Here is a 25,898-nt window from a genome sequence, read left to right on the forward strand (position 1 = left end):
TACAGGTGCATGCCACCATGCCCGGCTGATTTTTGTATTTTTAGTAGAGATGGGGTTTCTCCATGTTGGCTAGACTGGTCTCGAGCTCCTGGCCTCAAGTGATCTGCCCACCTCAACCTCCCAAAGTGCTGGGATTACAGATATGAGCCACCGTGTCTGGCCATAATGTTATATATTGAGTGAAGTTTTAGCCATTTGAATGGAAATTTAACCATAACCTGTTGTTGACCATTAGTTTGTTCCCAGTTTATCACTTTATGTATACCAAAATAAGCATCCTTCTGTGTATAAATTTATTTCTTTTATGGAATTAATATCCAGGGATAAATTTTCAGGAATTCAGTTGCTGAGTCTTAGGCACTGACTTCTTTTTAAGCTTTTGATATGTCTTCTCATTTTGCTTTCCAAAGGCCTGTTGCTGACAGAGTTACTGGCATTGTATGAATCTATTCTACAACCTCATACTTTTTTTTTTTTTGCGGACTTAGCAGATGTAAAATAGTACACCAAGTTGCTTTTATGTACATTTTTTTGGTTTACTTACTATAGATAGTAGTATATATTTTTCATGAGTTAGTCTATTTCCTCATCCAAATTGCATATTTATTATACTTTGGTTATCTATTTGACTTTTTTTTGGTAAAAATTTGAATTTTATTTTATAGTAGTTTATTTTGATATGGCTTTTTCCTAGGTCTGTTTTTTTTTCAGATCGTCCATTGAGTACATTCTTTTATTTTAATAAAACATCCCATGTTCATTTATGTTTAACGTAAATAACTCAGTCTAATTTTCTATTCTTTCAAAGTTTACAAAGTCATTGCCTCCACAGAGATTTGATGAAAATTAATTTTTTTATTTGCCAAGTTTTAAAAATTAGATTCTTAAAACTTTTAATCATATGGAATTTATTTTAGATAAGGCATGAATCTAAATTGATTTTCTTTTATTTGCATTAAATATTCACTTTTCTGTATTAAGTCTGCTTACATTGTATGGCTGATTCAGACTTTTACTTTTGATTCTTAAAGCCCATGATATCACTTTGTCTTTCTTTCAAATTATATAACATCACTGGATAAGACATTACATGAATACAAGATTTAGTCATTGATTTAAGAGTATTGTCTTACTACAGTCATTATTTTGACCCCAAGTTAGACTAGGGTTTGAGCTATTCTGTGATCGTATATAGATATGACTTCTTTGCTGCTTTTTTATTCTGTGATAATCTGATTGAAGTGGTTTGTCTGTAATTAAATGAAATATGTTTTCAGCACTACCCAGACTTATGTGTGGAGCTTTTTCTGATAAGCAGTAAAATCTATTGCTATAGATTCTCGTCATCCTTTCAAAATGAGGCCTTTCAGTTTCAATTGTAGATTGTAATTCTGTTAAATCATACAGCAGCTGTATGTTTTTTATTGTATGGGTTTGCAAATTTTACACATTTATTTCATACTGATATTCTCTGGCTCAGCATGTTTTAGTTTCTTCATTTAATTTGTTTTGTTGCTTTCCCTTTTTGCGCTATGTTAGTTGCTCTAGAAAGGACCTGTGGAGTTACTTTATCTAAAACTGCCATTTTACAGTTGAGAAACAGAAGAACTGAACTTACCTGGCCAAGATCACACACCTAGCAGGGTGGTGTCTGTGATCTTACTCCCAGGCCTATGGTCCTTCTTCATATCACACTGCCACATACTCTCATTCTTGAAGTATAAACCATAAGTGATGGCTATCAATATGTGCAACCATTAGATTAAAATAGCAGTCCCATTGCCAGTGAGGTGATAGATGATGTTCATTTATTATTTTGATTTAAACATATATTGAAATTGTAGTAACAATTTGTTTTTATATATATGCTTTGTATAATAGGTCTGGATAAAATTGAGTTTTTGCAAAGCCATGAAAATCAGGAAATTTACCAGAAGGCATTTGATCTGATTGAACATTACTTTGGTGTAGAAGAAGATGACCCCAGCATTGTACCTCAGGTGGATGAAAACCAACAACAGTTTATATTTCAGCAGCAGGAAGCACCAATGGATGGATTTCAACTTTAACATACTGGAGGAAGAAAAATTTATGGCTAAAAAGGGTAGCTTCAGGTAACTCCTCTTTGTTGCCAGCGTCAGTAAGAATGTTTTTTTTTTTTACATAGAACAGAAAAGAGAATTTGGTGCACTTTTAGAAAGCAAAATGAAACAAAAATTTCCATTCAAATGCAATCTTTCATTGTAGTTTGTTGTTGTTTTAGTTTTGTTGTTGTTGTGCCTGTATTTATATCTTCTATTGTTTGGATTTTTGTATCTATTTGTGAATAATTGAATATGCAATTATTTAGTAATTTAAGCTTGAAAAGGAGAACTTTGGTGAAGTATTACTTAGTGATTCTGAATTTTTTCAAGCATTCTTGGAAACTGCACATTAGCAGTAAACCTATTGATAATTGCATTTTGGCAGTAAGTCTTACATACCCAATCTCTACTAAATCTACCTCTATCTTGAAGCAGAAATAAAAACAAAAAAGCTTCAGAAGCATGAAATAATGCAAATGCTAAATTAGAATGTGAAAGTATTTATTACCTTAAATTATATATATCACTGTGCTGTAGGTTATACTTTGCAAAAAATTGCAACAGAATACCTATAAAATTTATTTATAAAACAGGAGAAATACTGTACTGATAATCCATTCAAATGTGGCAATTGTGAAGAGAGAAGCTGTTCTTCATGTTGAACACATAAAAAGATTACAAAACATTTAAATATTTCTGTTTTTAACATATAAGTGCTACGTATATTAGTATATTTTGTATTTCAACCAAATATGCTACCATTTTTGAAACAGTGTTTGTTTTTCACTCATTGTTTTAAAGATCATCATGAAAGAGATGTTATCATGAATCTAAAGTAGTGCTACGTATCTAAAATAATAACTAATTATTTCTCTGATTTTTCAGAGCAGTAATTGAAAAGTTTCATTTTCTATATAATAGTAAGTTTAGGTACTTGAATGACAAAATTATCCTGAAGAAATAACCTTATTATGTGTTAAATTTTATTAAATACGTTTAACATTTGGATGCTAAATGATGATGATAATGAAAATTGCTAAAGATTCTTTAATATGGTTCAAATCTATGATAGACTTTTTTCTTTTAGTAATACTCGGAGGGTCATATTGCTGCTTGTTATAAATCATAGATTACATTCATGTCAGATTGGTCAATATGTATGTTTTATGATTTAACAGCGAAAACCTCTTCAAACTGAAAATTTAAAAGAAAGGTTTCAATAGAAAAATTATATATATATTTATTTATACATATATATGTGTGTTCGTTACTCTCACAGTTCAACTACTGTTGAACTCAATCTTTTAATTTATGGTTATACATAGGCTATTTACGTGTCCAATTATATACCTAGAACACTTACTTAAAACTTAGTTTACAGCTCTTTTTAAGATGAGAACTAAGGCAATTTTGATATGATTCATGGTCTATTCTTTAAAGAAAGATTTCATTTATGATAGTATTTGTAATGTTTCTGCTGGAAATCAGAGGCACGTTCCAAGAGGAAAATGTATATAGGAGTACTTTTAAAGAATATATCACTTTGTAAATTACATATCATGAAACTAAGCTTTTGACAAGACACTTAAAACCTACAGGTGTAAAATACAGGTTTAAATGGTGTTCGTAATGCTGAGTGCATCTGCCAGCCCTTTTTTATTATTAAGTAGAAGATTGTATCTGTGCCCCTTTTTTCATAGTGGAAGGTATATAGTTGAGTATAAAATGATTTCCTTTTGCATTATCTGTATTAAAAAAACAGGGTAGTTACATTAAAGCCTACCAAATTGATGGTGAATTTATCAGATGAACATTTTTGTGGTGCAGATGGTTCTAAGTATCAGGTGACAGGGTATTCTACTCTTTCTAGTCAATTAAAATTGATAATGCAGCATGATTCATAAACTGACCAGCTGTGCCTCCTTTTATTTTGAGCACCCTGTAGTCACTATAATAAATTTCTAAGCCAAATTTTTCAAACAAAATAGTTCTTATAGAAGGAAAAATAATATATATGTGTGTGTTCATGCATGCACACAGAATGACCTATGAAAGGGAACTTAAATTTTGCCGGTAAAACAAACATATCTCTACAGACTATGATTATACTTTATAAGCATTTAAATACAGTTATATTTATTTCCTTGAATATATTACTTGGGTAATTAATTTTATATTTGATTGCAAAGAGCACTATATAGCAGTTGGGACCAGCTCTTGACTTGGCTTGACTTGGCTTATTGATGAGTTTATTGGATCAAGACTAACAAATACTTTGTTATTAAAATTCTACAAAAATATAGCTACTCTTTTCAAGTATAACATTTAAAATATTTCATCAGGCAGAGCCCTGACCAGGAAAAAAGAAAGAAAGAAAGAAAGAAAAAAAATAAAATGCTCCAAAATGTATTTTCGTTAGTCTTCACTGGCCCTTGTGGGGGGAAAAAATACTTTTTTAACTTGTTTTTCTAAGATTTGTTATGTTTATATCCAAGATAAACTATGCCAAAAAAAGTGTTATAAAGAGGAATGCATGTAGTATTAATGCAAATATCAAGAAAATACTTGAAAGAGTCCTTTTCATTTATTTAATTAAATTTGGTGTTTTATTTTTGTCTGAATCTGAATTTCTCCTATTTAATCTATGCAATTATGCTTGTTTTATATTTATAAGCACTTGACTGACTGGTGTGGTCTTTTTACTATGTTTTATTTCAAAACATTGTTTTAAGTGATAGTGTTCTTAAATTTTAGTGTCATTTGTTCAACTTACTGGTAACACCAGAACAAGAAAGCAAAAAAGTAATACATTCTGCTGGCACGGAACTGACATATCATTTGGTAACTGTAAAACCTATTTGCAATTAAAGGTTGATTTATTGGATAAAGGACTAAAAGAAGCATATATTACCTTTGCCTTTATATTTTTTTCTTCTTTTAAGACGGAGCATTATGGAAAAATAAATATAAAAAAGTCTTAGCGAATTTTTGTTGCGGTTCTCAATTCAGCAATCTACTGGCTGCTTGTGAAACTGTGAAATCAAACTGTTCTTAACCTTTATTCATTACATGGTTTTATGAAATGTGACATTTTAGGAGCCAATATAATAGAGCTCTAAAAGGATAGTATATCTTTAAATTCTGACTGGGGAGTAAGAAGAGAAGATATTCTTACCCTACTAAATAAACCAACTTTTGAGCAGTATGCAATATTATGAAATGTTACAACACTATATTAACAAATAATAAAATATTTTAAAATTGCATTTATATAAATGTGTCCATTTCATTTTTTCTTAAGATTGTTGTTTCCTAACAGAACAAAGACAGATGCTATTATTGGTTAAAAATCCATTTACTTTCTAAAACCAACAAAGGAGAAAAAATAGAATTATAAAAAATAGCTCATCCAAAACTAGACAGAAAAAGAGAAAAAGCAAATGAAGATGGAACAAATAGCAAGATAGATCAAACCCAGTTATATCAGTAATCACAGTAATTACTAATGATTTAAACATGCCAATTAAAGTGCAGAGGTTATCAGTTTTAATAAAAAAGTAAGGCCGTATTTTACCTCTAAGAAAACATTTTCAAGAAACAAATTGGTGAAAAGTGAAAGGATGGAAAAAAGATACCATGCTATCACAAATCAAAAGCAAGTTGGAGTGGCCATATTAATATCAAAGTACATTTCAGAGCAAGGAATATTTATTGCTGGAGATAAAGAGTGTCATTTGATAAAGGGATCAATTCATGATAGTCAAAATGTAGAAACAAATGTTCATCAGCCAATGGATAAATAAAATGTTATATTCATAAAATGGGATATTACTCAGTAGTAAAATGAAATACGGATATATAGTACAACATGGGTGAACATTGAAAACATTAGGCTAAATGAAAGAAACCAGATTCCATTTATATGAAATGTTCAGAATAGACAAATCTATAGAAACAGACATAAATTAGTATCTAGGACTGGGGAAAGTTGGAAATGGGAGGTGACTGGGTACAAAGTTTCTTCTTTGGGCAATAACAATATGATTTTCTAATAAATTCATAGAGATATGCTGCCATCACCATAAAAAGTGAAAAGTTCACTTTTTCACTGGCACTAGCCATATTTCAAGTGCTCAGTAGGGAGTGCAGGGCTACAGTATGTTTTTTAAATTACATGCCAGTAACACAAAGTTTTAAACGCATATTTTACACCCCAAAGCAACCAATTCTTGTTCTTGGAGTTAGCTGAGCTTCCTAGGATCCATGGATTTATGTTTTTATCAAATTTGGAAACACAGCAATTATTTAAACATTTTTTCAATTCCAATTCTACTTAGTCTGCCTGAAATACTCACACAGCTTATTAATGCTTTGCTTATTTTTGGTTATTTTTCATTTTGTGTAGTTTTCATTGCTTCGTCTTCAAGTTCACTAGTCTTCTGTTGTGTCTGGTCTCTTAATTCCATTAGTGTATTTTTTATATAAGACATTGTATATTTTATCTTTAAAAATTCAATTTGGATCTGTTTTATATCTTCCAGTTTTTATCATACTCAAGCTTTCCTCTGCTGGCTTGAACACAGCAAGTATAATAATAATAGCTATTTGAATGGCCTTGCTACTAATTCTGTCATTTCTTGGTCTGTTTCTGTTTATTGATTTTTTTATTATGGGTAGTATTTTTCATTTGCATGCATTTACATGTTTGGATATTGAATTTCCCATATTTGTTCTTCTTAACACAAGTTACTAGGGGAAAAAATGTGAACATTCAAAGGATTGCTTTTAAACTTTGTAAGGCAGGCACAGAACAACATTTATTTTACTGCTGAGTCAGTACCATTCCGAGTACTTTATTACCCTATGAATTACAAGGGATTTTCACTTTGGCTAGTGGAACTTAAACTGTTCCTGATCATTGTGGGCTCCAAAAATTTTTTCCCCTTGTGCTTTCAGGTGGTTCTTTAGAAGGCCTTGGGTAGTAGTCACATGTGGTCAATAATACTCAGCTGAAGACTCAAGGGGAATCCTCTGCAGATAATCTGGAGCAATCTGTAGTTTCGTCACATTTGGTACTCTACCTTGTGAACTCTAGTTTTGTCCTCCGTGGCTTCCTAACTCTTTCTCCCCAACTTAGAGACTTCGTAGCTATACCTGGATTTCCCTTCCTTGCCCGGCAATTGTGAAACTCTAAGCAGTAAGAGACAGAGCAGTCATAGGGCTCAGCTAATTTGCTTCCTCTGTTTCGCAGATCATGGTTCCTCATTATCTGATGTCTAATGTCTGGAAACTATTGTTTCTTGTTTTTGTCCTGGTCCCTATTACTCTAGTTTGGCTTAAAGCAGAAGTTAGCATAGCAATCCATGTTCTTTTTTAAAATCTCTGTTTAATGTGCGCTTTTATCATTTTTCATATTGTTTTCTTTGTGCCTTTTTGTCTCAATAACTCTTGCTGAATTCAGTTATAGTGATTATAGTCTTTACTTATTTCCTTAGTTTTTGCTCTTAATTTTACAATTTCCAATCTTTTATTCTCTTTGGATTTATTCTTAAGTCTTTCCCTAATTTCTTAAAGTTGTTAAATGTTTAATTTGAGAAGGCTAAAAATTTACCTTGAAGTACCATTTCAGCTGCATTCCACAAATTATTCAGCTCTAAGTATTTTAAAGTTTATGATTTATTCATGACCTATGAATCATTTAGAAATGTGCTTTTAAATTTCAGACCTTAAAAATATTATGCCACTAACTTCTAAGTTGTGATGTGACTACATGAGTTTGAAATTCATTGATACTTGCTTTATGATCTGGTATGTGTTGGTTTTAGTGAAATGGCCCATGTGTGCAAGAAAAGAATGTGTTTTGTTAATTGATTCATGTCTTTTACATACCAGTCTGTTTAATTCATCAGTTTTTAATTTGCCAGTTTGTAAGAGAAGTGTGTTAAAATCTCCCAAGATCATTGGTCAATTTTGAATTTTCCGTATAGTTTTGATAATTTTTTAATGTTTTATATATTTTTTACATTATTTTGTGCATAGAAATTAAGAATTATGTCTTTTTTTTAAGGTTCAGATGAGAATTTGTACATTTATGTGCTAAAAGAACAGAACAATAGTTAACATTTTCAGAGTACTTGACAAGTGAATTTTAACAAAATAGTTGAAACTTAATTGAAAATGTTTTCCCTTTGGTCTTTGTGGTGGAAATGACAGACTTTTTCATTGAAGGATGAGGACACAGCAGCCATATTATGCGAAGATGAAAAATATCATGATCATATTGAAAGGTCAACCATGGGCTTCCCTGGTGAAGTCTTCTGAACCAATGCACCAGAGAATGCCTACCATCCAAAAAAGCAGTCAGTCGATGGAAAAGAAGATTATTAAACCTTTGTTCTGGGATTTACTGTTAAAAAACAAACAAAAAACAACAAAAAAGATGAGATAGGAAACAGTGAAGGAAATGATTTAACTGAAGGGAAACAAGATTTTTGTTTTTAAAGCATTGTTCTTAATCCCCATGACTGTCCTTCAGTCACAATTCCAGAATAAAAGAATCTACTTTGTGTATTAATGTTTTATGCCTTTTATGAAACAGTCAAGTCTTTTATTTTCCCCCTTCTTGAACCGCAGGAGTAACTATCTTTTCACCCAATACAAGTGCTGGTCATCAATACACAAAAAACTTGTGTTTATCATGCAAACCACTAGCACCAATAAATTTTATTTGTTGCAATTTAATGTCAAATAACATTACTGGGTAAATAATTTTTTATATACACATACTAAAACACAAATGCAGATTTATGGATCAAATGACAGTTATTCTTTTTCCTGTGCATATGGCAATTCATTAACGTTGCCTCAGAAAGATAATAGAATACACGTGTGTATAGAATATACATTCATACATACATAAACACATGTGATATATATAGTTTTTAACAAATACACTGGCCATTACCCATTCCACTTGAAAAGATATGTGTGAACTACCTCATGAAATGTAAACAGGAGTTTCAAGAACCACAAGTTTCTATCGATAATAGACATCTAAAACGTCTATGGAGAAAGTTTTTTTTAAATAAACATATTTAACCCAAAGTATAAGTCATTTTTGGAAATCCCTCTACCAGATAACACAATTCTCCTTCATTTGATACTGATTTCTGTTGTACTAACCACAGGATATTTTTTATATACTCCTAACAGAATAAGACACACAAAAATAGACTTAAATATTGGTGTGTTTTAAAACTATCACATCTTTGAAAGCACTACTTGAACTTACCTACTTTATTTTATGTCTCACTGTGCTCTAAGAGTTTTGATGTATCACATGAAGAGAAGACACCAATTTAAAAAGTTCAACAAATAGGAAAATCCTATCAGTATAAAAATTTAAAATATTGACTTTCTAACTCAGTAATTTGTCACAGCTTACTGTATTTAAGTGAATATCTATTCCTGCTTGCATCTTAGAGTGGGATTTAAAAATTTTCAAAGGATAATCCTTCAATATTGTATTTTGAAGCGTATATATTAAGGAAAATTTACAGCTATCACAACACTTTTTCTGTGTGAAAGTTGAGGACAATTTATATAAATAATATTCTGTTATGTAAGAAGAGGTATTCCAGTTGTACCCATAAAACTCAAATCTATCCTAGTGCTGGGGATTTGCCACTAAGTTTTTTGTTGGAATTGGAAATTATACTGGTTACTTTAAAAGGGGAAAAATCCTTTTTTTTTAAATGAACAAACACCCCTTTTTATTGTTCTCCCTAGAGTCTATGTTTTGAAAGATGTCACACTCTACTAATTGATATTCCAATTTTAAATAATCAGCTGTACAAATGAGTTTTTAAAGTATAATCAACATTTCAAAAATTAAAAAGATTTTAATCTTACTTAATCACGATATTGTAGTTAGCTCAGTGACTATAGATTCAGAAATACTAGTTTAATGTTAACATATTTAAAAAATTTTTTGCTTTTCCATTTGTTTAGACATTTTTTTTCTTTCTGTCATGAATGTATTTTTTATTTTAAATTGAGAAATAATGGTATATATGGGGTATATTGTGTTTTTTAAATATATTTGCATCATGAAATGATAAAAATCAAGCTAATTAACATATCTATCACCTTACAAACCCTTTTTTATGATGAGAACATTTAAAATCTACTCTTTTTTTTCCCCCTCAAAACAGAGTCTCACTCCATCACCCAGGCTGGAGTGCAGTGGCATGATCTCGGCTCACTGCAACCTCTATCTCCCAGATTCAAGTGATTCTTATGCCTCAGCCTCCCAAGTAGCTGGGATGACAGGCGTGCACCACCATGTCCAGCTAGTTTTTTGTATTTTTAGTAGAGACGGGGTTTCACCATATTGCCCAGGCTGGTCTAGAACTCCTGGCCTCCAGCAATGCGCCCACGTCACCTCAGTCTCCCAAAGTGCTGGGATTACAGGCGTGAGCCACTGCGTCTGGCTAAAATCTACTCTTAGCAATTTTGAAATATACAAAAGTGCAATTTATTGGAAGCATGCAGTGGCTCATGCCTGTAATCCCAGGACTTTGAGAGGACAAGGCAGGAGGATCACTTTGAGCTTAGGAGTTTGAGGCCAGCCTGGGTAACATGGCAAAAACTAATTTCTACAAAAAATACAAAAAAAATTAGCCAGGCCTGGTCATTAATACCTGCGGTCCCAGCTACTTAGGAGGCTGAACCTGCAGAATCCCTTGAGCCTGGCAGGCAGAGGATGCAGGGAGCCATGATCGTGCCACTGCACTCCAGCCTGGGTGAGAGTGAGACCCTGTTCTCATCCACATCCCTCCCCCCGCCGCCAAAAAAAAAGAAAAGAAAAAACAACACAAGCAAAACACAATTTATGTAAATTAAAGAAAAAAGAGGTGGAGAGACCAACTGTGTCAAATGCTGATAGGTCAATGAAGATGAGTGTATCATTGGTGACCTTGAAAACAGCAGTTTGGTGGAGGGTTTGAGGCACCAGCCTGATCAAACAGGGAATGAGACAGGAAATCAGAGACAGTGTATATAGACAGGTCTACTGAAAAGGTTTGCCACAGAGAAATGCAGCTATATCAAAAGAAGTTTTGTTTTTGGTTTTGAAGAGGGAAATAGAAACATTTCTATGTTTTGATAAAAAATGATACAGTAGAGAAGAAATAAAACTAATGACGAGCAAAGAAACCTGAGAATTCCTGGAATGAAATTCTTGAAAAGGCAAAATGGAATGGGATCCACAGCACAATTAATAAGAGCTTCTAGATTGGAGCAAGGATCATTTATAATAGGCAGAAAAGCAAAATATACAGGATTATGTGTCATAAGACTGGAAACTGCTCCTTGGGCTGCTACAATTCTCTCAGTGAGGTGAAAGGAAAGGTCATCAATGGGGAGGACTGTGGAAGTGTAAGGTCTGAGGAGACAGAAAGCATGAAATAGTTGGACGGCTAGACTTCTTTTCCTGTGTTTAAGAGGCATGTGCATTTTATTTTCTGCAAACTCTGCCTTTTTGTATCTTTTGCCCATTTTTTTTTAAATAAAAGGTTGTTGCTGTTTTATTTAGTGGAGCTCCTTAAAATTTAAGAAAATTAGCTCTTAGTTTGTGATCTATTTTGTATTTCTCCCGGTTTGTCATTTGTGTTTTTACTTTATTTATGGCACTTTTTTACCAAGCAGAATTTTAAATACATTTATATGATTAAATTTACCTATCTTTTCTTTTGTATAGCTTCTCAGTTTTGTTCTATATTTAGAAATGTCTGCCCAACTACTCTAAAGAATTCCCTCATATATTCTTTTGGTGATTTTAAGGCTTCGCATTTAATGTGAAAATCTTATATCCCACTGCAATTTATTTTATGTAGAAAGTATAGTTGGAATGTCCCAATATCATTTCTTGACTAATTTATCTTTCTCCACTCATATACAGAGTCACTATTTCATATATTAAATCCCTATGTAGTGGGTTATTTATGTGATTTGAATTCAGTTTTATTAAGTTGCCTATTTGTATGTCAGTACTGCAGTTTTAATTATTGTTGTTGTTTTGTTTTAATATATTTTAGAGCTAGTCCTCCCTTAGAACTATTATTTTTAGTATTTCTTGTATATTTTGCTTATTTTTATATATGAATTTTAGACTCCGTTTTTCTACCAAAACAAATCCTATTGCTGTTTTTATTGCAGTCATGTCAACTTTACAGACTTAGAGAAGTTTGCTGTCTTTAAAATGTCAAGTCTTCCTATTCCAAATAAAAATTTCTTAGGTTATACCTTTTCTTGTGACCACTGGTAGTGTTTAAAAGTTGCCTTTATATAGATATTGCTTGATTTTTAATTTCATTCTTACGTGCCTTAGCTTTTTTTTGTTTGTTGCTATTCTAAGTAGGGTCCTTATTTCTGATCTTTCTTTTCACTGGGTTTTGAATAAAGAGGAGAGTGAAAACTTTTAAATCTTGTCATATCTTGCTTAAAACTCTTCATTGGATTCCCCAATGTATTTTTAAAAACCTGAACTATTTGCAGTGACCCATAGGCCGGATACTATCTGGACTCTCCGTTTCATACCATCTTCTCTTTGCTCATTATACTCCATCCACACTAGCTCCTTTTAATTTCTTAACACACCAGACCCTTTCTCATCTCTAAGCTTTGCACATGCAGTTCTTTCCTTCCCCTGGTCTTCTCATGGCTAGCTTATTCTCATCCTCCTCAGAGAGGACTTGCCTGACCACTCCATCAAAAATGGCCTCTCCTAGAGTGTTACTATTTTATCATCCTGTTCCTTTCCTTCATTGCACTAAGAATTCCTCAGATCTTTTTAGTTTATGTGTTTACTTGATCACTCTCCATTTTCCCTACTACAAAATACCTGTATTTTAATTCCATGATATTCTAATAATAAAATGCAGAGTGCCTGGCATGTCTCAGGTGCTCAAAAGTGTTTAGTGTATTAATGATTGAAAATCAATGTTTGCTGTCACACTTTTGGAGAAGAGGAAACAGCAATAACTAATGCTATACATAAAACTCAATTTATTCTCAGTTGCTACTTTTTGTGTCAGATTCACACAGAGAAAAACCCTGGCTGTTGATTTATAGTAGAATTATATTTGAAATATGGAATTTTAATAGGAAATGAAAAAATCTTTCCTTCAATTCAAATCATATGTATTGAAAATAAAATGACGACATCAGTAGATCTCTAATAGGCCAACTTGCTCATAAAATACATATTAAGTGTAATTGGTCTTAATGTCTCATTTGGAAACTTGTGATTACTATTAAAAAACATTAAAGTGCCATTATAAATAAATTATTAGAGGGTGATTCTAAGTACACAAATTGTCTAATCAGTGTTTATCTTTTTGATGTAGCTGAGGCAATACACCAATCATCAAAATATTCCTAGAAACTAGAGAATCATCAATTTGGCAGGCAGTCATTTATTTAAGGTTAGGTTAAAAACAAAATATTATCAAAGTTATTTATTTACATGCTTGAGTGTTGAGTCCAGTAAACATTAAAAAATTTCTCATTTGGTGAGAACCATTTCATGGCATAGATTTTTTTTCCAGGCTAATAGGAATGAAAAGACATTTATATAATATCAGTAGGCTTGTAAGTCCTAACCCCTGCGTGAAGTTAGTGGGCTCAGATATACCTGGGCACCTGAGGAGTAAAGGACAGAATCACAGAATTGGGCAGAATAGTAAATAGCTAAGTATGCCCAGAGAGTGAGGTTTATGGAGCCAAGCAAACTATTATGAATGATATGTATGCACTATTGAAACGCAGTGTTCATAACCAAAAATGTTATAATCCACATCTAATGGCTTCAGTTGCAGGTGCCACGATGAGGAGGGGCACTGTTAAAATGGAGTGTGTTGAGAACAGCTCCAAGGTACAAAGAAGTTGTTAGAGTGGTTAAAACTGAAGAAGCAAATACTCTTAAGGATGTGTTAGAAATGTCAAAATACTTGTGGGGCTGCTCTTTGTGGTAAAAAGTGACCAGTAGATGGAAGGATTTTGGGAGGCAGAAAACAAAATTAGAGGGTAGTCAGCTCTTAATTTCCCTCTAGAGGTATTAAACAGAAACCATACATTGGGAATGGCAAGGAAAGGGCTGACATACAGGATCCAGACACACTAGATGACCTTGGCAATCACTTCCAACCTTTGCATTTCTAACTAGTTCATATCTCTGTGCAACAGCTAATTGAGTTCCTGATATAATGAATGACCTAGTCTGGATAACATTCAACGACAAAGTTCTCTGTCTTCTGCAGATTTTAACCAGGGTGTAAACTGTCTTGTTTTTGTTTTTAAGTTGAAACAAGCATTTGTCCCTCCCGGTCATATAGTGTTGATTTGTTGACTCAAATTTCCATGAACGAATTTGTCTCCAGTATTTTATATATATATGACTTCAAGTCTCAAAGACAAAATTGTTCTTATATTAAAAGACAGCAGTAATCCTGAATCGAGAGCAATGTCCATGACATTTGTTAAAATTCACCCTTTGATCTAAGGAGGTACTCACCCTTTTGGTGAGATACTCTTCTAAGGAGGTACTTAAAAAGAGGTACTCACCCTTTTGGAGGTACTCACCCTTTTAACTGACTTGCCCTCTTAAGGAGGTACTCACCCTTTTGGCTGACCCTATCACAGCAAAGCAGGCGATAATTGTGAGTCCAATCATTATGTAACAAGCTTTCACTCGAGCTTTGTTTCTTGCAGTGACTATCATTTCTGGCCTAAATGAAGATGTGTATTTTGTTAAATATGTATAAGTAATATGGTTTTCTGACAGGCATGATAGATAATTTGCCTTGTAAACATTCCAAAAAATTCCCTGAATGCAAACTGCATTCGATGACATTTTCATGTGAAAGACATTGAAATGCTCGCTGGTTATTTTTACCAATTTCAAATTAACAAGTATTTATTCAGATCTTAAACTAATGTTAGCCATTATGAAACCACTGTATAGAATATTAGTTTCTAATTCCACGAAATATAACTACTAAAGAGGCTAACTTGCTCTCCATTGTTTTTATTCACTAAGTTGGATAAAGGAAGAGTTAAAGCATATTTAGCCTCTTTGTTAAGTAGGCTTTGTTTTCCATTTGAACAGTTTTTTTTTTTAAACTCATTTTCATCACTTTGTTTTTTTCACTGGCCTCCCAATCTCTTGTCCCTTCACATGCTACCCCAAAAAGACACTATTATCCAGTTCGTGAGAATGCCTGTTAGAAAAATATTTCCTTCATGACTTTTGCAATAATTTTTTTTTTAAATTTATTTATTATTATTATACTTTAAGTTGTAGGGTACATGTGCATAACGTGCAGGTTTGTTACATATGTATACTTGTGCCATGTTGGTGTGCTGCACCCATCAACTTGTCATTTACATCAGGTATAACTCCCAATGCAATCCCTCCCCCCTCCCCCCTCCCCATGACAGGCCCCTGTGTGAGATGTTCCCCTTCCTGAGTCCAAGTGATCTCATTGTTCAGTTCCCACCTATGAGTGAGAACATGCGGTGTTTGGTTTTCTGTTCTTGTGATAGATTGCTAAGAATGATGGTTTCCAGCTGCATCCATGTCCCTACAAAGGACACAAACTCATCCTTTTTGATGGCTGCATAGTATTCCATGGTGTATATGTGCCACATTTTCTTAATCCAATCTGTCACTGATGGACATTTGGGTTGATTCCAAGTCTTTGCTATTGTGAATAGTGCTGCAATAAACATACGAGTGCATGTGTCTTTATAGCAGCATAATTTATAATCCTTTGGGTATATACCCAGTAATGGGATGGCTGGGTCATATGGTACATCTAGTTCTAGATCCTTGAGGAATCGCCATACTGTTTTCCATAATGGTTGGACTAGTTTACAATCCCACCAACAGTGTAAAAGTGTTCCTATTTCTCCACATCCTCTCCAGCACCTGTTGTTTCCTGACTTTTTAATGATGGCCATTCTAACTGGTGTGAGATGGTATCTCATTGTGGTTTTGATTTGCATTTCTCTGATGGCCAGTGATGATGAGCATTTTTTCATGTGTCTGTTGGCTGTATGTCTCAAAAGAATGTCTTCTTTTGAGAAATGTCTGTTCATATCCTTTGCCCACTTTTTGATGGGGTTGTTTGTTTTTTTCTTGTAAATTTGTTTGAGTTCTTTGTAGGTTCTGGATATTAGCCCTTTGTCAGATGAGTAGATTGCAAAAATTTTCTCCCATTCTGTAGGTTGCCTGTTCACTCTGATGGTAGTTTCTTTTGCTGTGCAGAAGCTCTTTAGTTTAATGAGATCCCATTTGTCAATTTTGGCTTTTGCTGCTGTTGCTTTTGGTGTTTTAGACATGAAGTCTTTGCCCATGCCTATGTCCTGAATGGTACTACCTAGGTTTTCCTCTAGGATTTTTATGGTATTAGGTCTAACATTTAAGTCTCTAATCCATCTTGAATTAATTTTCATATAAGGAGTAAGGAATGGATCCAGTTTCAGCTTTCTACTTATGGCTAGCCAATTTTCCCAGCACCATTTATTAAATAGGGAATCCTTTCCCCATTTCTTGTTTCTCTCAGGTTTGTCAAAGATCAGATGGCTGTAGATGTGTGGTATTATTTCTGAGGACTCTGTTCTGTTCCATTGGTCTATATCTCTGTTTTGGTACCAGTACCATGCTGTTTTGGTTACTGTAGCCTTGTAGTATAGTTTGAAGTCAGGTAGCGTGATGCCTCCAGCTTTGTTCTTTTGACTTAGGATTGTCTTGGAGATGCGGGCTCTTTTTTGGTTCCATATGAACTTTAAAGCAGTTTTTTCCAATTCTGTGAAGAAACTCATTGGTAGCTTGATGGGGATGGCATTGAATCTATAAATTACCTTGGGCAGTATGGCCATTTTCACGATATTGATTCTTCCTATCCATGAGCATGGTATGTTCTTCCGTTTGTTTGTGTCCTCTTTTATTTCACTGAGCAGTGGTTTGTAGTTCTCCTTGAAGAGGTCCTTTACATCCCTTGTAAGTTGGATTCCTAGGTATTTGATTCTCTTTGAACCAATTGTGAATGGAAGTTCATTCCTGATTTGGCTCTCTGTTTGTCTGTTACTGGTGTATAAGAATGCTTGTGATTTTTGCACATTAATTTTGTATCCTGAGATTTTGGTGAAGTTGCTTATCAGCTTAAGGAGATTTTGGGCTGAGACAATGGGGTTTTCTAAATATACAATCATGTCATCTGCAAACAGGGACAGTTTGACTTCTTCTTTTCCTAACTGAATACCCTTGATTTCTTTCTCTTGCCTAATTGCCCTAGCCAGAACTTCCAACACTATGTTGAATAGGAGTGGTGAGAGAGGGCATCCCTGTCTTGTGCCAGTTTTCAAAGGGAATTTTTCCAGTTTTTGCCCATTCAGTATGATATTGGCTGTGGGTTTGTCATAGATAGCTCTTATTATTTTGAGGTACGTTCCATCAATACCGAATTTATTGAGCGTTTTTAGCATGAAGGGCTGTTGAATTTTGTCAAAAGCCTTTTCTGCATCTATTGAGATAATCATGTGGTTCTTGTCTTTGGTTCTGTTTATATGCTGGATTATGTTTATTGATTTGCGAATGTTGAACCAGCCTTGCATCCCAGGGATGAAGCCCACTTGATCATGGTGGATAAGCTTTTTGATGTGTTGCTGAACCCGGTTTGCCAGTATTTTATTGAGGATTTTTGCATCGATGTTCATCAGGGATATTGGTCTAAAATTCTCTTTTTTAGTTGTGTCTCTGCCAGGCTTTGGTATCAGGATGATGTTGGCCCATAAAATGAGTTAGGGAGGATTCCCTCTTTTTCTATTGATTGGAATAGTTTCAGAAGGAATGGTACCAACTCCTCCTTGTACCTCTGGTAGAATTCAGCTGTGAATCCATCTGGTCCTGGACTATTTTTGGTTGGTAGGCTATTAATTATTGCCTCAATTTCAGAGCCTGCTATTGGTCTATTCAGGGATTCAACTTCTTCCTGGTTTAGTCTTGGAAGAGTGTAAGTGTCCAGGAAATTATCCATTTCTTCTAGATTTTCCAGTTTATTTGCGTAGAGGTGCTTATAGTATTCTCTGATGGTAGTTTGTATTTCTGTGGGGTCGGTGGTGATATCCCCTTTATCATTTTTTATTGCGTCTATTTGATGCTTCTCTCTTTTCTTCTTTATTAGTCTTGCTAGCGGTCTGTCAATTTTGTTGATCTTTTCAAAAAACCAACTCCTGGATTCATTGATTTTTTGGAGAGTTTTTTGTGTCTCTATCTCCTTCAGTTCTGCTCTGATCTTAGTTATTTCTAGCCTTCTGCTAGCTTTCGAATGTGTTTGCTCTTGCTTCTCTAGTTCTTTTAATTGCAATGTTAGAGTGTCAATTTTAGATCTTTCCTGCTTTCTCTTGTGGGCATTTAGTGCTATAAATTTTCCTCTACACACTGCTTTAAATGTGTCCCAGAGATTCTGGTATGTTGTATCTTTGTTCTCATTGGTTTCAAAGAACATCTTTATTTCTGCCTTCATTTCGTTATGTACCCAGTAGTCATTCAGGAGCAGGTTGTTCAGTTTCCATGTAGTTGAGCGGTTTTGATTGAGTTTCTTAGTCCTGAGTTCTAGTTTGATTGCACTGTGGTCTGAGAGACAGTTTGTTATAATTTCTGTTCTTGTACATTTGCTGAGGAGTGCTTTACTTCCAATTACGTGGTCGATTTTGGAGTAAGTACGATGTGGTGCTGAGAAGAATGTATATTCTGTTGATTTGGGGTGGAGAGTTCTATAGATGTCTATTAGGTCTGCTTGCTGCAGAGATGAGTTCAATTCCTGGATATCCTTGTTAACTTTCTGTCTCGTTGATCTGTCTAATGTTGACAGTGGAGTGTTGAAGTCTCCCATTATTATTGTATGGGAGTCTAAGTCTCTTTGTAAGTCTCTAAGGACTTGCTTGATGAATCTGGGTGCTCCTGTATTGGGTGCATATATATTTAGGATAGTTAGCTCTTCCTGTTGAATTGATCCCTTTACCATTATGTAATGGCCTTCTTTGTCTCTTTTGATCTTTGATGGTTTAAAGTCTGTTTTATCAGAGACTAGTATTGCAACCCCCGCTTTTTTTTGTTCTCCATTTGCTTGGTAAATCTTCCTCCATCCCTTTATTTTGAGCCTATGTATGTCTCTGCGTGTGAGATGGGTCTCCTGAATACAGCAGACTGATGGGTCTTGACTCTTTATCCAGTTTGCCAGTCTGTGTCTTTTAATTGGAGCATTTAGTCCATTTACATTTAAGGTTAATATTGTTATGTGTGAACTTGATCCTGCCATTATGATATTAACTGGTTATTTTGCTCATTAGTTGATGCAGTTTCTTCCTAGCCTTGATGGTCTTTACATTTTGGCATGTTTTTGCAATGGCTGGTACCGGTTGTTCCTTTCCATGTTTAGTGCTTCCTTCAGTGTCTCTTGTAAGGCAGGCCTAGTGGTGACAAAATCTCTAAGCATTTGCTTATCTGTAAAGGATTTTATTTCTCCTTCACTTATGAAACTTAGTTTGGCTGGATATGAAATTCTGGGTTTAAAATTCTTTTCTTTAAGAATGTTGAATATTGGCCCCCACTCTCTTCTGGCTTGGAGAGTTTCTGCTGAGAGATCTGCTGTTAGTCTGATGGGCTTCCCTTTGTGGGTAACCCGACCTTTCTCTCTGGCTGCCCTTAAGATTTTTTCCTTCATTTCAACTTTGGTGAATCTGGCAATTATGTGTCTTGGAGTTGCTCTTCTCGAGGAGTATCTTTGTGGCGTTCTCTGTATTTCCTGGATTTGAATGTTGGCCTGCCCTACTAGGTTGGGGAAGTTCTCCTGGATGATATCCTGAAGAGTGTTTTCCAACTTGGTTCCATTTTCCCCCTCACTTTCAGGCACCCCAATCAGACGTAGATTTGGTCTTTTTACATAATCCCATACTTTTTGCAGGCTTTGTTCATTTCTTTTTCTTCTTTTTTCTTTTGGTTTCTCTTCTCGCTTCATTTCATTCATTTGATCCTCAATCGCAGATACTCTTTCTTCCAGTTGATCGAGTCGGTTACTGAAGCTTGTGCATTTGTCACGTATTTCTCGTGTCATGGTTTTCATCTCTTTCATTTCGTTTATGACCTTCTCTGCATTAATTACTCTAGCCATCAATTCTTCCACTTTTTTTTCAAGATTTTTAGTTTCTTTGCGCTGGGTACGTAATTCCTCCTTTAGCTCTGAGAAATTTGATGGACTGAAGCCTTCTTCTCTCATCTCGTCAAAGTCATTCTCCGTCCAGCTTTGATCCGTTGCTGGCGATGAGCTGCGCTCCTTTGCCGGGGGAGATGCGCTCTTATTTTTTGAATTTCCAGCTTTTCTGCCCTGCTTTTTCCCCATCTTTGTGGTTTTATCTGCCTCTGGTCTTTGATGATGGTGATGTACTGATGGGGTTTTGGTGTAGGTGTCCTTCCTGTTTGATAGTTTTCCTTTTAACAGTCAGGACCCACAGCTGTAGGTCTGTTGGAGATTGCTTGAGGTCCACTCCAGACCCTGTTTGCCTGGGTATCAGCAGCAGAGGCTGCAGAAGATAGAATATTTCTGAACAGCGAGTGTACCTGTCTGATTCTTGCTTTGGAAGCTTCCTCTCAGGGGTGTACTCCACCCTGTGAGGTGTGGGGTGTCAGACTGCCCCTAGTTGGGGATGTCTCCCAGTTAGGCTACTCAGGGGTCAGGGACCCACTTGAGCAGAGAGTCTGTCCCTTCTCAGATCTCAACCTCCGTGTTGGGAGATCCACTGCTCTCTTCAAAGCTGCCAGACAGAGTCGTTTGCGTCTGCAGAGGTTTCGGCTGTGTTTGTTATTGCCCTGTCCCCAGAGGTGGAGTCTACAGAGACAGGCAGGTTTCCTTGAGCTGCTGTGAGCTCCACCCACTTCGAGCTTCCCAGCAGCTTTGTTTACCTACTTAAGCCTCAGCAATGGCGGGCGCCCCTCCCCCAGCCTCGCTGCTGCCTTGCCGGTAGATCACAGACTGCTGTGCTAGCAATGAGGGAGGCTCCGTGGGTGTGGGACCCTCCTGGCCAGGTGTGGGATATGATCTCCTGGTGTGCCTGTTTGCTTAAAGCGCAGTATTGGGGTGGGAGTTACCCGATTTTCCAGGTGTTGTGTGTCTCCGTTCCCCTGGCTAGGAAAAGGGATTCCCTTCCCCCTTGCGCTTCCCAGGTGAGGCAATACCTCGCCCTGCTTCAGCTCTCGCTGGTCGGGCTGCAGCAGCTGACCAGCACCGATCGTTCGGCACTCCCCAGTGAGATGAACCCAGTACCTCAGTTGAAAATGCAGAAATCACCGGTCTTCTGTGTCGCTGGCACTGGGAGTGGAGACTGGAGCTGTTCCTATTCGGCCATCTTGCTCCGCCCCTGAGACGGAGTCTTGCTCTGTAGCCTGGGCTGGAGTGCAGTGGCCGGATCTTAGCTCACTGCAAGCTCCGCCTCCCGGGTTTATGCCATTCTCCTGCCTCAGCCTCCGGAGTAGCTGGGACTACAGGCGCCCGACACCTCGCCGGCTAGTTTTTTGTATTTTTAGTAGAGACGGGGTTTCACTGTGTTAGCCAGGATGGTCTCGATCTCCTGACCTCGTGATCCGCCCATCTCGGCCTCCCAAAGTGCTGGGATTACAGGCTTGAGCCACCGCGCCCGGCCAATAATTTTTTTTAAAAAGTGATCAAAATCACAATAATTTGCCAAAGAAAAAGATAAAAGAGACCTTCATTTTCATGTTATTATTATTCTGAAATTTGGTATACTTAAATTTTAGATATTCTTATTCATTCATAGTTTTATGCATGTTGTCCAAGATTTTAATAATACTACTTACAAAGTAGTGATACAAAAGCCATCATGTCTGTGGGACTTTTACGTTGAAATAAACTTTAACAATTTTCAATAATATGAAGTGGCAGTTTATATTCGAATAGGCATAAAGAATTTCATTCATAAGAATATATTCATTGGCAGTCTTTTCTATCTATGTGAAGTTTAAATAGAGTGTAGTTGCATTGAAAAAAAAATCCAGAAAGACAAAGTTGCATTTTCTTTTAAAAATAGAAAACTTTTGAACTTTTCCACTGGTTGAAAGACTATAGAAAACTCCTATGTAGCCTATTTTCTTTAGATTTTAGGCAGAATGATGTAAGTTTTAAGATGTTAGTTGCAAACAGGTCCAATTAGTGAGTATGGAGAAATTATTAGATTATATTTGCTGCTAACTTTCATTCCAGATGGAACTTAGAAGCTCTGATCTTTTTTACCTAGTCATTTGTCTTTAATCTAACAAATTAGTTTAGCACTGAGAAAAACAAGACAAAGTACAGTTATTATTAAACATAATTAGTGTATGATACAAAAATTATAGGTCACTTGTTCATTATATGTCCATTAAAAGGTAAAAGCTGTTTACATTGTAAGTGTGACACTTAGTTTAACAGGAATCTCTCTCTTAAATAGTAATGCTTAAAAAATTATAGAAAAATAATAAAATGAAAAATACTCAAATACTTTTTGTTTCCAATGCAAAACTGCAATGCTTTTTATAGGCATCTTGTTCTTAGTGAAGTGTTCCTGCTTATAATACATCTTTTGACTATGATCTTGGGGAAATTAAATTGTTTCTGTAAAATGAGTCTGTTCACACATACAGCTATGTTAAATGCAATACTGGGCATAGGTTTTCTCGACGAACAATATACAATAATGTTGGTTCTTTACACTCTTGATTGCTCGGTTAGGCCACTAGAAATAAAAATTCAAACCAATTGAGGGTGGTGGCTTTTTAATTTTAATTATTTTTTACTTTTGTTTGGCATTTAATGTATTAAATTTTCAGGAATCAATTACAATTCGATAACCAGAGCTTATGATGATAAAGACTTTTGTGAGGCTAAGTTTTGCTTTCAGCTAAGTCTGTAGTTTGGAGTGTATAGATCTCGTGGAAAAGTAATCTTAGAAAGTGCCTCTGTAGTTGAATAAATACTGAAAACGGATTCAAATGCAATGTTATTTCAAATTCCATGTCCATTTCCCAGTTAGTGACTTGCTCCAATAAAAGAACGAAAATGCTTCAGAATTCATTATTGAGTGTACATTTCCCGCCATGTTCTCCCACCCCGCCCCCATCTATCTGAGATGCTTTGCTAACTGATAAACTGCAATTGTTTATAAACAATAACATTGCAGGCACCATGTGAAAAACAGAAAAATAGGCCCAGTTTCCATTTTCCATTCTAATAGGCATTCATTACATTGTACCAATGCACAGAATCTCTAAAATCCTTCTTTCGCGTTATGGCTTTACTATTTTTTTTTAAGGTAAACTTAAAAAGTAGTAGATTGATTTTATTCTTAGTTTCTGTCCCTCTCTTTTTTACCCAATCCCTTGTAAAAATGCTGCAAAGGTTTTTGGGCTTGGCAGAAACAGAAACTTTGGAAAGATTTTTTTTACAAGTTACATTTACTTATTATTAGCATTTAATTTACAGGTTACATTACTCTAGAGGGGGAGTTAATAGCTTGAGTTTTATCTTCTGTCTTGGTGGGTTTAGCACGCTGAAGACGCCCATGGTGCTGACTCCCGCGCGTCCCACCCTGAGTAAACCCGGAGCCTCGAGGGCTGCAGAAACGCGTCCGCCAGGCGTCTCCTGCCCCAGAAGAGGAGGCCGCATGGATGCGGCTTTTTTTCCAGAGACCCGGCCCCGCCCAGCCGCCCCGCAAGCCAAGATCAGGGAACCCCTTCCTTGGGTGGGGTAGGGGGGCGCCTCCGGCCAAAGCGTGGATTGCCGTCTGGCGTCCCCGCAGCCATCCGGATGCTCGCGAGGACCGTGGCCTGTTTGGCACAAGAGCCCCACTGCCTCCCCGTTCGGGGCTTGCTGGGGACCGGCAATCTGGGCGATGCTGGTGTCCCCTGAGCCTCTCAGTTTTCACCCACCTTCTGCAATCTCCCTGAAAGCTTAGTTGACTCTTGACACACCGCACTGGAGGCGGGGTGTGTGTAGGTGAACTCCGTGTGTGGTGGGTGCTATTGCTAAGTGTTGCCACTGCGGCCGCTTTCGCTCCTAGGTGGCCGCGGTCGGAAGGTGGGTGACCCCGCACCCGAGCGGCCGGGGACCGACTGACTCTCTTCCGCGCGGCGCTCGCTACACTTACGGGATCCGAGGCGGGATCTCCTCCATCGATTTGAAACGCCCGGTCCACAGCAGGATTTTCTTGTCGAACTGCGAAGGCCGGCGCTGCGCGGGAACTCGGTGAATCTCCCCTGCAGCGAAAGGAAACCAGATGGACGAGGGAACTGACTGACCGGCACAGAGGACCAGGGCGCCCTCAAACCGACTCCCGGGCCGGCCCCTGGCTGCCCTCCCGCAACCTCCCCGCTCCCAGGACCTCCCCGTCCGAGCCCTGGCTCACCGTGACCTTGGGGCCCAGAATTGCTGGGGGCCCCGCCGCTGGAGTAGCAGGGGAGACCCCGGGGCGGAAGAGCCTGTGCGGGCCGCGGCGTGGCCGGGGCCGCAGCGGACTGTTAGCCCGCGGCCGAGGCGCAGTACGCTCCCGACTGCCCTGAGCATGCTGCCCGCTTTTCCCGCGCCGCACCCGCACCTCCGGACCCAGCCACAGGCGTTCTCCCCGCAGCTCTCCTTGTCCCGCCCTGCAGCGCTCCGGAGAGCCTGGGACATGCAGCTGGAACCCCTGGCGCTCGCACACTCAGTTCGCTGTCCCCGTCTCCGCCCCCGGCTAGCGACCCCGGATCAGGGCGTCAAGGCCCTAGGGGCTGGTTCCTCCGGAAGTCAGCCTGCCTCCGTTTGAAACAGGCTCACCACCCCCTGAGACAGTGCGTGCAGCTCCTTTTAAATTCTTTGTATTGAGTAGAAATGTGTTTCCGCTAGGCTTTTAGCCTTTGAGTCCATCGTTTGTTCCCCAGGAGAATAAATCTAAATCCTCTCCTCCAGGAAGAGACAACAATCCTCCAAGTGCAGGAAATGAAGACATTTCCCAGTAAGTGTAAGGGCACTCCACGAACTTCTGGATGAGATTTCTTGAAGTTAGCTCCTCACTTCATCCTCTCCCACCCCCATACCTTTTCTCTTTCCTATGGAAAACAACTCAGTTCCTCCAACTGTCTTTCTCTATCTTTTCTTCTTTTCAGAGACAGCCGCTGGCTCTGTCACTCAGGCTGGAGTGCAGTGGCATGCTGATAGCTCACTGTAACCTCGAACTCCTGGACTCAAGTAGTCCTCCCGCCTTAGCCTCCAGAGTAGCTAGGGCTTTGGTCGTGCGCCACCAAGCTCCACTATTTTTTTTTTTTTTTTAAGAGATAGGATCTCACTATGTTGCCCAGACCGTTCTCCAACTCCTGGCCTCAAGCTATCCGCTGGACTCTGCCTCCCAAAGCACCGGGATTACCGGCATGAGCCGCCATGCCAGCCTCCTACCTCTTCATCTCAACCCACAAACTCTCCACACTCTCTTCAACATGTGCCTTTCTTCTGTTATCTTCCACCATCTCCTCTATGCTAAAAGGTAGAAGAATCTATTATTTTCAGGCATTGAATGGTAACAGGGATTCAGATTCAGTGATGGGAGAGAAGCGTTGTACAAGCAATTTACTGATCTTGTTCCACAGACAACAGACCTCCTGCCAAGTCAAAGTGCTCATCAGCCCAGCACCAGGCCCAGCTCACCCTCCTCTCCTGTCACTGCCTGTGA

General features: G+C 37.2%; 2 protein-coding genes across 4 annotated transcripts in view; one reads left to right on the plus strand and one right to left on the minus strand.

The window, feature by feature from the left end:
* Nucleotides 1–5,351, plus strand: part of LOC105465480 (karyopherin subunit alpha 5) — a 54,843-nt gene extending 49,492 nt beyond the window's left edge. For 2 of the 3 annotated variants that reach the window (XM_071096347.1, XM_011713927.3), the window contains one exon: nucleotides 1,882–5,351. In XM_071096347.1, the coding sequence (XP_070952448.1) occupies nucleotides 1,882–2,069 (188 nt within the window). In that variant the 3' untranslated portion in view covers nucleotides 2,070–5,351. The remainder of the gene's footprint in view (nucleotides 1–1,881) is intronic. The other variant, XM_011713928.3, reaches the window with a different exon arrangement.
* A 3,082-nt stretch (nucleotides 5,352–8,433) lies between these two features.
* On the minus strand, nucleotides 8,434–25,601 carry LOC105465479 (family with sequence similarity 162 member B). Its single transcript, XM_011713926.3, is given in 7 exon segments — nucleotides 8,434–8,490; nucleotides 14,764–14,872; nucleotides 24,345–24,453; nucleotides 24,603–24,694; nucleotides 24,696–24,845; nucleotides 24,847–24,881; nucleotides 25,596–25,601. Coding segments are annotated over 7 exon segments (504 nt in total). The 3' UTR covers nucleotides 8,434–8,487.
* Between the last annotated feature and the right edge of the window lie 297 nt (nucleotides 25,602–25,898).

Source organism: Macaca nemestrina, chromosome 5, assembly GCF_043159975.1.
Source record: "Macaca nemestrina isolate mMacNem1 chromosome 5, mMacNem.hap1, whole genome shotgun sequence".
NCBI classification, from domain to species: Eukaryota; Metazoa; Chordata; class Mammalia; order Primates; family Cercopithecidae; genus Macaca; species Macaca nemestrina.